The sequence below is a fragment of the Diabrotica undecimpunctata genome, unplaced genomic scaffold, assembly GCF_040954645.1.
Source record: "Diabrotica undecimpunctata isolate CICGRU unplaced genomic scaffold, icDiaUnde3 ctg00003038.1, whole genome shotgun sequence".
Taxonomy (NCBI): domain Eukaryota; kingdom Metazoa; phylum Arthropoda; class Insecta; order Coleoptera; family Chrysomelidae; genus Diabrotica; species Diabrotica undecimpunctata.
This window is the reverse complement of record NW_027314239.1, coordinates 1-12713: the sequence shown is the minus strand read 5'-3', so window position 1 is coordinate 12713 and position 12713 is coordinate 1. Positions and strand designations below refer to the sequence as shown.

Genomic DNA, 12713 nt, shown 5'->3' with positions numbered 1-12713 from the left:
GCCGTTTAGCCTGCAGACTGATGCCTCCGAATATGGTATGGGGGCCGTCTTATTTCAAGGCTCGACCGAAGAACGGAAGATAATTGCCTACGCTTCCACTAAACTTCGACCAGCCGAAAGAAAATACCATATAAACGAAAAAGTGTGCTTAGCAGTTATATGGGCACTCAAGAAATTTCGTCACTTCCTCCAGGAGAAAAAATTCACTCTTCTCACCGACAGTACAGCGCTGCTATGGTTAGACAAATACCAAGCCGATAAAGCCAAACTGTCAAGATGGTCACTGCTACTACAGGAATTTAATTTCGAGGTGGTCCATATACCAGGAAAAGAAAACCAACTTCCTGATCACCTCTCACGAAATCCAGCAGAAGATGACCAAACCACAGAAGAAGACATAGACAGTCAAATTGACCGAATCTCCTGGCCAACACAGTCTCCGCCTGAAGTCTTGATGACGAAGAAGAAGGGGCAGAACACCCCATCCTCGACGATTTGAGAGAAATGCCTCTGCAAACCAGAATCGCACGAAGTCACCAGGTGCACACCGGCATGCAGAGGTTCGTTCGAAGATGGCATAGAATCACCGCCAGAGGCCCGAGGAACGAAGTCGAGCAGAGCCTGCTGGAAGAATTTGTAGTAGAAAACAACACAGCCTACTACACAGCCGGCCAAAACGATAGAAAAATCCTCGTACCCGATGCTTTCAGATCCGAAGTCCTGGAGTGTTACCACGACAGCGAGGAAGCAAATCACCCCGGCCAGGAGGAGACCACAAGGGCCATTAAAGAGGTATATTACTGGCCAACAATCTCAAAAGATGTGACGAAATATGTCAGGTCATGCCTAATATGTGCCACGACGAAGGCCGCAGCCAGACAGCCAAAAGCACCCATTATTCCTAGAGAGCCCGTAAATCCTTGGGAAAGGATATCTTTCGACGTTCTTGGACCGTATCCAGCCGCAAGAGGTACCAAAAATAGGTATATTCTCCTAGCTACCGACTACCTCAGTAATTGACAGTTGCGGCGCCTTCGCCTTCAGCTTTTAGTTTACCCTTCCAACTTCCCTACGGCTACTCCAAACTTCTCTAATCTCAGTCGCCAAACTCCAAAACCCGGCGGCGGTGGGGTCCCACGCATTAGACGCGTCTGCCGGTGCGGGGACCCCGCCCTCGATCCTGACACACACACACACACTTTTCGAGCCTTCCTCGACAGACTATCTAGGAGTAGCCGACTCACCCTATCCAACTTCCCGCCCCCTCACACCCCAACAGGAAGCTCGTAGCTCGGAAATTGTCGGCGAGGCACTGGTGGGGTCACTGACGCCAAATAGGTGACACCAATAAATACCACTAGAAGAGAAGACCAGCCCAACTGCATCTCAGCATGCATCACCGACTAGTCCTTATCCTCACGGAAGGATGAATGGCGAATTCCCGGCGCCAAAAAACGGGGACCTTTTGGCTATGGAATGGTAACCCAGACAGAGGAGTCCAGATGGAGAAAACCAGCTTTAAAAAATCCGCAATTCAAGCTGGAAGACATCGCGGCGAAGGATGAATGGCCATGCGTAGTTGGTCGAGAGCGATTCCTGTAAGGAACCAGGCGACACCTCACAGTAATTAGCCTTACTCGGGCATGCGGGGCTCTGCTCGAGTGGACTGCAATTCCCTAGCTACTCGTGGGAACAATATGGAAAATAATATGGAAACCAATATTCCCGAACAACCCGTAGTAGAAAGCCCTGAAGGCACTACTATACAGATAGCGAAGCCGACCAAAAGGAAGGCGGTCAGAGTCACCTCCCTAGAGGAGGTGGATCTAATGACAGACGAGGAGGTTATTAAGGCCAGGCTGGCCGGGGCCTCCAAGAAGAAAGTAAGGGATCTGGTGGGAAAAGGCCAGGACTACATTGAAGCCAAGCGCTCGGTGATCAAGGCCAACCTCACCAAGGTGCTTGGACGACAAAAGGACAATCCCCCTAAGTCTAAAGAGAAGGCGGAGCAAAAGCTGGAAATGGCTACGCAAAAGTCTACAAAGAAGCGACAAAGGTCGGACCACAGTACGCCGCCAGCGGAAGCCAAAAAGAGGCCGAGGAAGTCAGAAATGACTTTTACACAAGCCCTTTGCTCGGCAAAGGTGGCTGTAGTATGTGATGGCTTCCCTGGAGTCAGGATGGAACCCACAAAGCTTAAGGCAGTGCAAACATCCATCTTGGAGGCTCTGGAGAGAACGCCAGAAGAAGGGCCGCAAATCAGGCTGCTAAAGAGCACATTCAAGCCCGGTTACCTGGTAATGACGTGCGCGGATAGTGCAAGCGCACAATGGCTCAGGGACACTACTCCCACTCTGAAGCCTTGGGAAGGTGCAAGCCTCCAGGCTAAGGACGAGAGTGAAGTCGAGAGGCCGTGTTCTTGCACTGTCTACATCCCAGACGAGGACGGAAAGAGGTTGGGGGCGGAAAGTGTGCTGACTCGATTAAGGGTCAGCAACCGAAAGCTCAACACCCGTATATGGACCGTTTTGGGCAAAACACCTGCAGAAAAAGGGCAGGTATGGGTCCTCTCAATGGACAAAGAGTCCTTTGAGGAACTCAACAAACTTCAAATGTGTCCTTACTTTGGCATCGGAAGAATTAAATTCCGTGTCAAGGATGATGGGTACATTAAGAAGGTTGCAGAGGCCGGACCATCGGGGTTGCAAGGCGTAACTGCCGCAACCTCGGCAGTCAAGGCTAAGCAAAAAAGAAAAGAAGTAAAACTTTCAGAGGGGCAAAGCTCTAAAGCAGCGCCAAAGAAGGTTAACACTTCGACCAAACACAAGGCTCGCCCTAAGGATGATAAGTCGAGGGAAGGAGCTAAAGAAGGAATAATCCCGAAAGAAGTCCGTACCGACTTGCAGGGGAGTGCTACAAACCCGCCCAGAAGGCTAGAAGCCACTGAGCGGGTGGCCGCTCCCATGGAAGGGGTAGAGGACACGGGAAAACCCGAAAGTTAGCCTTCAGTTTAGAGGAAGGCAGAGTAAAGGTCCTGCAGGTCAACCTTCATCATGCTAAAGCTGCGTCGGCGGTTTTGTGCAGAAGGTTTGACATGGAAGGCCTGGACTTGGCCCTACTGCAGGAACCATGGCTCCACGGAGGGAAGATTGCAGGCTTGAAGCCGCAACAAGGTAAGTTACTATACGATGCGAAAGGAGAGACACCTCGAGCATGCATTGTATATGGTAACGAAGTAAACTGTACACTGATTCCGGATCTTTGCTCCGGAGACTTTGTTACAGGTATTTTAACCGCTTCCACCGAGGAAGGTAGTAAAAGATGGTTGGTCTGTTCTGCCTACTTCGCTGGAGAGAAGGTCTTCCGCCCAGGCATAGTAGAGGACGTTATAACCTACAGCCGAAGGGAGAACCTTCATCTAATACTGGGATGTGATGCCAATGCCCACCATCTGGCATGGGGGAGTACGAACATCAACAGTCGAGGTGAGTCTTTACTACAGTTCATCTTAAGCATGGGTTTAGAAATAGCCAATATAGGAAATAAACCTACCTTCGTTACGGCCACGCGCAAAGAAGTCTTAGATGTAACACTTTGCAGTGAAAAAACGTACGATACTATAAAGAATTGGCATGTGTCAGAGGAACCTTCATGTTCCGACCATAGGCACATTCGATTTGATTTAATTACTTCGACTCGAATGGTGGCAAGGTTCAGGAACCCGAGAGAGACGGATTGGGAAGGCTATAGAGGCTCACTCGAGAAGTCTCTTGAGGGAGGAATCGGCACCATAAAAGATACGGACGATCTCGAACTGACAGTCGAAACGGTGAGGGGAGCTGTTCTGGCCGCTTACCAGGAGAATTGTCCAGAGAGAGAAAAGAAAGGAAAGAAAAACACACCCTGGTGGAATGAACACTTACAAAAGCTTAGGGCAGATGTAAGAAGGCTATTCAATAAAGCCAAATTCAACCAGGACTGGGCCATTTATAGAGAAAAACTGACGCAATATAATAAGGAGATCCGAAAAGCCAAAAGAGACTCGTGGCGAAAGTTCTGCGAGGAAGTCGAACAGGCTCCCGCATGTTCCAGAATCCACAAGGTCCTGGCTAAGGATGGTATTGTGAATCAGGTCGGCCTCTTGAAGAAAGATGACGAAACGTATGTAGAAACCCTGGAGGAAAGCTTAATAATGCTCACCAAGGTACATTTTCCCAGCTCATCCATTGACAATAATCCTTCGGTAGAGGTAGCTCATCCCAGAAGGCCTACTAAGGCGGACTGGAAATTAGCTACCGACATCACGAGACCGGAAAAAGTCAGGTGGGCCATCAATAAATTCCAGCCATACAAATCACCTGGAATGGACGGGATTTATCCAGCCTTGCTACAGAAGGGACAGGATGTGATCATCCCGCATCTAACAAAGATCTTCAAAGCTAGTTTGGCATGGAGATATATTCCAACCGCATGGCGAAGGGTGAAAGTCACATATATCCCCAAGGTTGGTAGGGTAATGGACCAGACCCCCAAGTCATACAGACCAATAAGTCTATCCTCTTTCCTAGCAAAAACGCTGGAAAGATTGATAGACAGGTATATTAGGGACGACGTGCTGATGGAGAATCCACTTAGCGATCGCCAATATGCATACCAGCCAGGAAAGTCAACTGACTTGGCGCTGGATGATCTTAACAGACTGCTCTCAAAGTCGCTAGATGACAAGGAGATAGCGGTGGCGACGTTTCTGGACGTGGAGGGAGCGTTTAATAACGTCTCCTTCGAGTCTGTAACGGACGCGCTTAAAAGAAGAGGAGTTCCTGCCTTCATATGCGAGTGGACAAAGGCGACCTTAACAAACAGGATCATTGTGTCCTCGTTAGGTGAAGCCACTATTGAAGCGAAGGCAGGAAGCGGCTGCCCACAAGGAGGAGTTTTATCCCCATTACTGTGGGCTACGCTTATGGACGACCTACTTAATACACTGACCAGGGAGGGTTTTTACTGTCTGGGTTATGCGGACGATTTGGTAATTGTAGTCCGAGGACGCTTTACCAAAATAATTTCGGAGAGACTTCAAGTCGCTCTGAGGATTGTGGACAGCTGGTGTGAGGAAGAAGGCCTGAAGGTTAACCCTAAAAAAACATCTGTTGTTCCCTTCACCAGAAAAAGAGCACTGCAAGGCTTACAGCCACTAGTGCTCAAGGGAGTAGAAATCCCATTCACAAGTCAGGCCAAGTACTTAGGTGTAATATTCGACCAGAGGCTGACATGGAATGTACACATTCAGAAAGTCACACAGAAGGCCACTATGGCCCTGAACACATGTAGACGAATGTGTGGTAAGAATTGGGGGTTAAATCCTAAAATGAACCTCTGGTTGTACACAAGGGTTATAAGGCCCATGATAACTTATGGTTCAGTGGCGTGGTGGAACAAAACGCAACAGTCCGGGGCGATTCGATTGCTCAGTAGCACACAAAGGCTTGCATGCTTGAGTGTTACCGGAGCCATGAGAACAGCCCCAACGGACGCGCTAGAAGTTCTGCTAAACCTACCTCCTCTGCATATATACATACAGAGTGAAGCCAGATCAACAGTACATCGGTTGATCCAAGGCCAAGCTCCAATAAGTATGATGCAGGGAGCTGATAACTTAAGGCTATACCAGGACATAAAGGCAGACCCCGTTCTAGGAATGCCTGTAGACCGAATGGTTACGAGGTATAGTTTTAACAAAAATTTTCAAATTATAATACCAAAAAGAGAGGACTGGGAAACTGGTCCGCCGCTAACAGCAAACTCAATATGGTATACGGACGGCTCCAAAACGGATACAGGTACGGGGGCTGGAATATATGGCATAAAACCAAGGACGGAAGTCCGGGTATGTCTAGGAACATACGCGACCGTATTTCAAGCCGAATTAGCTGCTATACACAGGTGCGCTATGGAACTAATCGGCCGAAATGTAGATAACGACTCCATCGTTATCTATTCGGATAGTCAAGCGGCTCTAAAGGCTCTCAGTTCGGTACAGGTCGATTCATGGCTGGTATGGAACTGTTTGGATGTCCTCTCTCAGGTGGGAAGTCAAAACAGGTTGACACTTGCCTGGGTGCCGGGACATAAGGGTCATCGTGGCAACGAGAAGGCCGATGAATTGGCCCGAGAAGGCGCATCTACGCCACTGGTTGGTCCGGAACCCTTCTTTGGAATCGCAAATACGATAAAAAGGGCAGCCATACACAAATGGGTGCAACAGAAGTCTCTTGAGTGGTGGAACAACTCACCAGGACAGAGGCAGGCCAAACAGTTCATCAAAGGACATTCGGCTAAATTTACAGCAGACTTACTTTCGCACAGGCGCAGGACTGTCAGAATGATAGTGGGTCTGCTCACTGGGCACTGTAGACTCAATAGACACCTGAGTCTCATAGGCCTGACAGAAGAGGACACCTGTCGTTTCTGTCTGGAAGAAGAGGAAACCGCTCTACACGTTCTGTGCCATTGCGAAGGTCTCGCACGAATGCGGTTTCTAGAACTCGGAGAGGAAAAACCGGAAGCACCAGGCTACATGAAAAGGCCACTATCAAGGCTGTTGAGTCTCATTAAGAGGACCAAGCTAGATGAAGTGCTTTAAAATAAGGGGGAAACACAATAGATCTGCAAAGGTCGCAGTGTATCAGGCTCTATTGGCCGCCCCATTTTCTACATTCTACATTCATGATATAAATAAAATAAACTGTATCTTAAAATACAATTAAACACATACCAAATATTGTATTAAAAAATATTAATTAGTTTAAAAAAAAATAAAAAAAAACGCAGAAAAAGTTTTTTGAGTTTATTTTTTATACTAAGAATTAAGACGTTCATATTCCGAGAAAAAAAACGTTTTAATATGCTTAATCATTACACAAAATTTTAATAAAATCAATCCAATTGTTCCTGCAAAATCATTTTGGAATCTAAACTTTTTTTTAATAAATAGGTACCTTTTAAAAGCACGCCAAAAACTAAAACTTCTGAATACTTGAAAATTAGATTTTGATGTAGAAGAGAATTCCAGATTTCAAAAGCAATTTGAAATATTAAAGTATGCCGATTAGAAGAACCTACGGAATTTTTAAAAAATTGTTTAAATTCCTAGGCTTATAAATAATTTGAAAAACTTCGTCAATTGTTAATGGAAATTCTGTCTAACGAACTTCGGTTAAGCTAATGAATTTAACTCATGTCACTATATTAGGTTTGGCCAGCAAACCAAACCTTCGTAGGCTAACAGCAAGCTTTTAAAAATCTAATATCCAAATACCCAACAACCCATCGAATATTCACTGATATTTCCAAATATGTCAAAGGATATGCCGCAGCTTATATCTACGAAAACATCAAGTCCACCTTATGAATTCCAAAAAATTATTGTATATATAGCAGAAAACTTACGGAAATTTACCAGCCCATTAAAAAGATGTAGTGTTATTCATGCAAGCAAAGGGTCTAGCCGGTTAAGATAGTGAAAAATTCCCCCAGCCATACAGTAATAGCTACGTCGTATATGGGTAAAAGATCTAAAATTGAATTGAATACTCTCCGTTATTCATGTTTAAAAAAAAGATGCTATATATAAAAAGAACTTTTATTTGTCAATGCTTTTATCTACTCAATTTGCAGCAGAACAACACTGTTATAAAGTATATTATCAAGTTCAATTGTAGCTGAGTAATAATTTGATCTGTACCGAGAGGGTTTGTGAGCTTGAAAAAACATTACAGTAGCTAATACCAGAAAATTTATTAAAAACGATTAAGAGTAACTGCAAAAAAGATGGCTTATGCACCTGAAATAAACGCGTGCTAGGATATTATGTGTTTGAATATTATGTATGCAGAGTCGAATTTGTCAGTTTACCACCTACCTTATTATTTTATAATATGTAGGTGAAATATTAATAAACCTATTTTTTTCAATGTGGTTGTCTACAATATTAAGAAGAAGTTATAGAAGCCTTAGCATCAACTCTGCATAAAATGTCTTCCATCTAACTCCTAACATCACAGTCAAGATTTGTCTGTAAGGGACTTCAGCAGTGGTTTAGTTGATTTGAATATCATTTATATGTCTGCATAATCTAGGTAGTTTAAGTAAAAAGTAGCTTATAGCTTGTTGCTAACATTAGGTAGATGGAAACGAAAATAGAAAAATATACGAAGGTTTGAAAGAGGCGAATTTCTGACAAACAAAATCCAGTTAAGAATTATCATAAATATACAGACAGCCAAAAATTTTGATGATTAGAATATAAAAAGAAAGAATTTTCAAAGAATTGGTAAACATTGGGACTGGTTTAATAGTAAAAAGATGAATAAGAGGACAACCCCAAATAAAATGGATGAAGTCGGTAAAAGAAAATCTGGTAAGGACTTACCCAACAATCACAAGACCGATATTTCTCTATGTCCCATTATCAGTGCATGCAACTACCCTACACAACCATTGGCCAAGTATTTTGCCAAAACTCTACAACCTCTCGTCGAAAATGCTTTATCTTTCGTCAAAAATTCTTTTTATTTCATCAAACTTCTTACAAACTATATTATCTTACCGTCACACATTCTAGTAAGTTTTGACATCGTTTCACTCTTTACAAACAATATTATAGACGAAACTCTAAACATTCTAAAAACTAATTACAGTGTCCAGCAAGACCACTTATCTTTCATTAAACATTGTATGTCTAACACTTATTTTATATTCCAAAATTAATTCTATAGACAAATAAATAGTACTCCAATCGGCTCCAAACCGTCTCTAGTAATTGCCAATATCTATATGGAAAACTTCAAGACACGTGCACTATCCACATCGATGCTCAAAGCTTTGGTGTCTTTTTAAACCCATCTGAATGGTATATAGATATCCTAGTATCCAGTTCACGATGGAGGTGGACACTAACTCATCTGTACCGTTTCTCGACAATATCATAGATAAAAACCAATTCCAAGATTTTTATTACTCGGTTTATCAAAAATCCACCCATACCAATCGTTACTTGCATGCCAACTGTCACCATCCATCTTCATAAATCATAAATTAATTCAGTCATTACTCTGAGATAGCGCGTACTCATACGCCTTTGCGATAATGCCAGTAGACTTGCTGAGGTCTTTATTTTAAAACAAGCTCTCATCCAAACGTTTCGAAAATTCGAAAATCAAATCTCCCCCCCCCCCCTCCCTAACAAAAACTTTCGTCTCTAGTCCCATCAATCAAAAACAACATTCCAAATAAACAACACAGAGTTTTGTGTGATCCTATATTGGCCAAACAAATCGTAGAATCCAAAATAGGATTTATGAACATTCCATTTCTGTTCGCAATTCCGATTCAATTTCAGCTCTAGATCAGCACTATCTTCATACAGGCCACAAAATTGATTTTGAAAACTTCAAAACCATAGCCTTCGTCTGCGTCTATAAACCAACAATTATCCGACAAGCCATAGACATAAATACAAGTCTCAATCAAACAGATGACGGCATACGGTTACGTTCAACATGGAGAACTCTCATAAAGAAAATATCATCTGCTGCACACGCCAATCAAATAAATACTGTCAGGGTTGTTAGCGCCAACCCCGCGCCAATCCCCACCCTAACCCCCATGCCGCCAACCTCCATCCAAACCACGTCACCATCGTGCGTGCATAAATGCACCGTCCTCTGTTCCCAATAGCAGTAATGCACTGATTAGTGATCATTGTAGTAGTATCTAAGAGCTCGGGAGACTGAGGTATTGGAAGTCATGAAGAAGACATCAAAGAGGATGTCGAAAGCTTGTCGCAATGATAATCGATGCGGTTCAACCCGGAAGACTGCCGGTAGAGTGCAATATTAAATCTTGTAATGGTATAAATCTTAGCTTTGTGTTTATATATATATATATATATATATATATGTATATATATATATATATGTATATATATATATATATGTATATATATATATATATGTATATATATATATATACATATATATATATATATATATATATATATATATATATATATATATATATATATATATATATATGGCAAGAAGAATGGGCAGGACATATGGCAAGAAGAACAGATAACAGATGGACCACTAGAACAACTATGTGGTACCCCAGGAACGCTAAGAGACCAAAGAGGCGCCCAAATCTCAGATGGGATTATGATATTAGAAAATTAACAGGAACAACGTGGTCTCGAATAGCACAAGATAGAAAAATATGGGCGCAAATGAGCTCAAATTATTAGAACAACGTATAACTAAGACATCGTCGAATATAGAATAACATTGAAATAAGGGAGGCTGCACCGTAATTGGAAACGGTTGATAAAGCTGCACATGATGATGATGATGATATATATATATATATATATATATATATATATATATATATATATATATATATATATATATATATATATATATTTATATATATATATATATATATATATATATTATATTTATATATACAGAACACGATATTGGTACGTGACGAGTGAGGGGAGTAGGAAGATTGAGTCCTTGAACTCGAACGAAACTGTATCCCTCTTGATAATGGCTTTAAAATGGATGCCGAAACGTCGATTATTAAATTCTCAACGCGGTTCTTCCCGGGAACTTAGTAGTGTTCATATATATATATATATATATATATATATATATATATATATATATATATATATATATATATATTGTTAGGGTTTATTTTATCAATCAAAGATGGAATAAAAATTTACAACGCCCTGTACATCGATTTGTAAATATTTGTTAAAAGTAGTTTTAAGCAGTGGGTTTTCCATAATGAGTTTGATCATGAAGGACTTAAAAACATTAGTAAATACTTTAAAGTGAATAGACCATTGTTTCCCGGTATTTATAGATATAATATTTTAAAAGCCTTTGTTTTTGTTTGGCTGGAAAGGCCAAAAGCCGGCAGGTACCTAGTTATTATATTTAGAAAGTAAGTCACAAAAAACCGTTATCATTTTCAAAGAAATTTGTTTAGAATTGATGCTTAGGTTTTTCTGATATCAATTAAGAGGCGGGATATATAAATTTTCTGATTGGTTAGCGAGTTTGGAATGGGAAAAAAAGTGAATGTTTTGAAAGTTTGGAGTAAAAAAGATTATTATGTGATGGTCATCGGAGAGAAGCAGTGGAAGTTTTGTGTAGTCAATTCAGAAGCAAGTGCCAGTAGTTAAATAATTAGAAGTGATTGGCTGAAAGATGGAACGAGATATAGATCCAAGCTGAGAAGTCGAATACCTCCTGGATTCTATAAAGTCAAAGTGAAACATTGTTAGTATATGAAAGCGGGGGGGGGGAGAATTTTGGAGTTTGTTGAACGAGTACTGGTAAAAGAGGCCTGCTCGTGTTTTTGGAGAAAGAGTTTGCTGGTATGCTGACAGGTGGACACTGAGAACGGAGAAGGATTTGATTGGTATCCTAACATAATCAATAAGGGGGAGCTGTTCTGGTCGAAATGGCTGTTTCAAATAAAAGACTCTATACTATCAAAAGAACAAAAATTATCGCTATTTAAGATACCATCAAGTTTATAAAAGTATTTTTTTACTTCAAAGGATAACTTTAAATATTGCGTAATAAATTTAAAAGGTTTTTTTATAATATTCAGAATTGTTTGTACAAAAACATATGAACAAAAATTGCAACATTTAAAAATTTTAATATTATTTATTTTGATAATAAAAGATATTTGTATATTCATGTTATTTCTATTTATTTCCTTTCCTTATTTTATCCCGAGAAGGAACAATTAAGAGATACTTGAAACCACGAGAAGATATAAGTATAACCTATGCTGATTTATTGTTTTTATAAAATGGCACCCTGAGATTGTTTTTTTTATATGATTTGCGACACTTAGATAATTAATTAAATAATTAATTAAAGTAATTAAATAAAAGTTAAATAAAAAGTAAGAAAAGGCAGATCATAAAATGGCGAACCAACGTGTGGCATGAAAGTACCTCTAGTTGTGAATTTGAAAGGATAGGAAACGGAAAAACAGGTAATTAAAAATTTATTTGCCCGTCAGAAAAAGTTGATATATTTGAAAGTTTATGAAATATTTTTTTTTATTAATTTTTCTCTAGGTACAATTTTTACATGTTTATTTTATTTTTGATTGATTTGAATTTTGACAATTATTTATATTTGGGGTGAACGGAAAATTTTTCCTTTTTGCAACAAATAGAGGAATAGAGGATAATATTTCAAGAGAAAAACAAATATCTACGACGAGAAGCAAAAGTGTGGAAACTAAAACACAAAACGCAAACTTGGAAACAACAACCATGGAGACCGAAAAACAGGAATTATCAGGAATAGATAAATTATTACAGCTAAATGCAAACACAAACACAAAAAATGGATGAAACAAAACAAATAATGAAAGAAAATCAAAAAGAGACAAAACAAGCCTTAGAAGAAAACAACAGAAATATTAAGAAGAGAGTATTAAGAATGAAATGATACAGAAAATCGAGGATATTGTAGAAAAAGCGAGAAACAAGAGATAGAGATTAAAGAAATCAAAATTTAAATGAAGAAATTAGAAAATTTAGAAAATGAATTAGAAACAAAATTTGAAAATGCTCTTCAGGACAACAAGAAAGAAAACTCTGAGATAGCGCG

At 40.5% G+C, this 12713-nt stretch overlaps 2 protein-coding genes across 2 annotated transcripts; both read left to right on the top strand.

Moving 5' to 3' along the window:
- Window positions 1-1098: 1098 nt before the first annotated feature.
- On the top strand, window positions 1099-3002 carry LOC140432149 (uncharacterized). Its single transcript, XM_072519984.1, has one exon. It carries the CDS (start codon window positions 1644-1646, stop codon window positions 3000-3002), a length of 1359 nt encoding a protein of 452 aa, XP_072376085.1. The 5' UTR covers window positions 1099-1643.
- A 92-nt stretch (window positions 3003-3094) lies between these two features.
- Window positions 3095-4204, top strand: LOC140432148 (uncharacterized; the record flags this gene model as incomplete). Its single annotated transcript, XM_072519983.1, has 1 exon — window positions 3095-4204. A coding segment is annotated over exon 1 (1110 nt), but the record flags the coding sequence as incomplete, so codon positions are not given.
- Between the last annotated feature and the right edge of the window lie 8509 nt (window positions 4205-12713).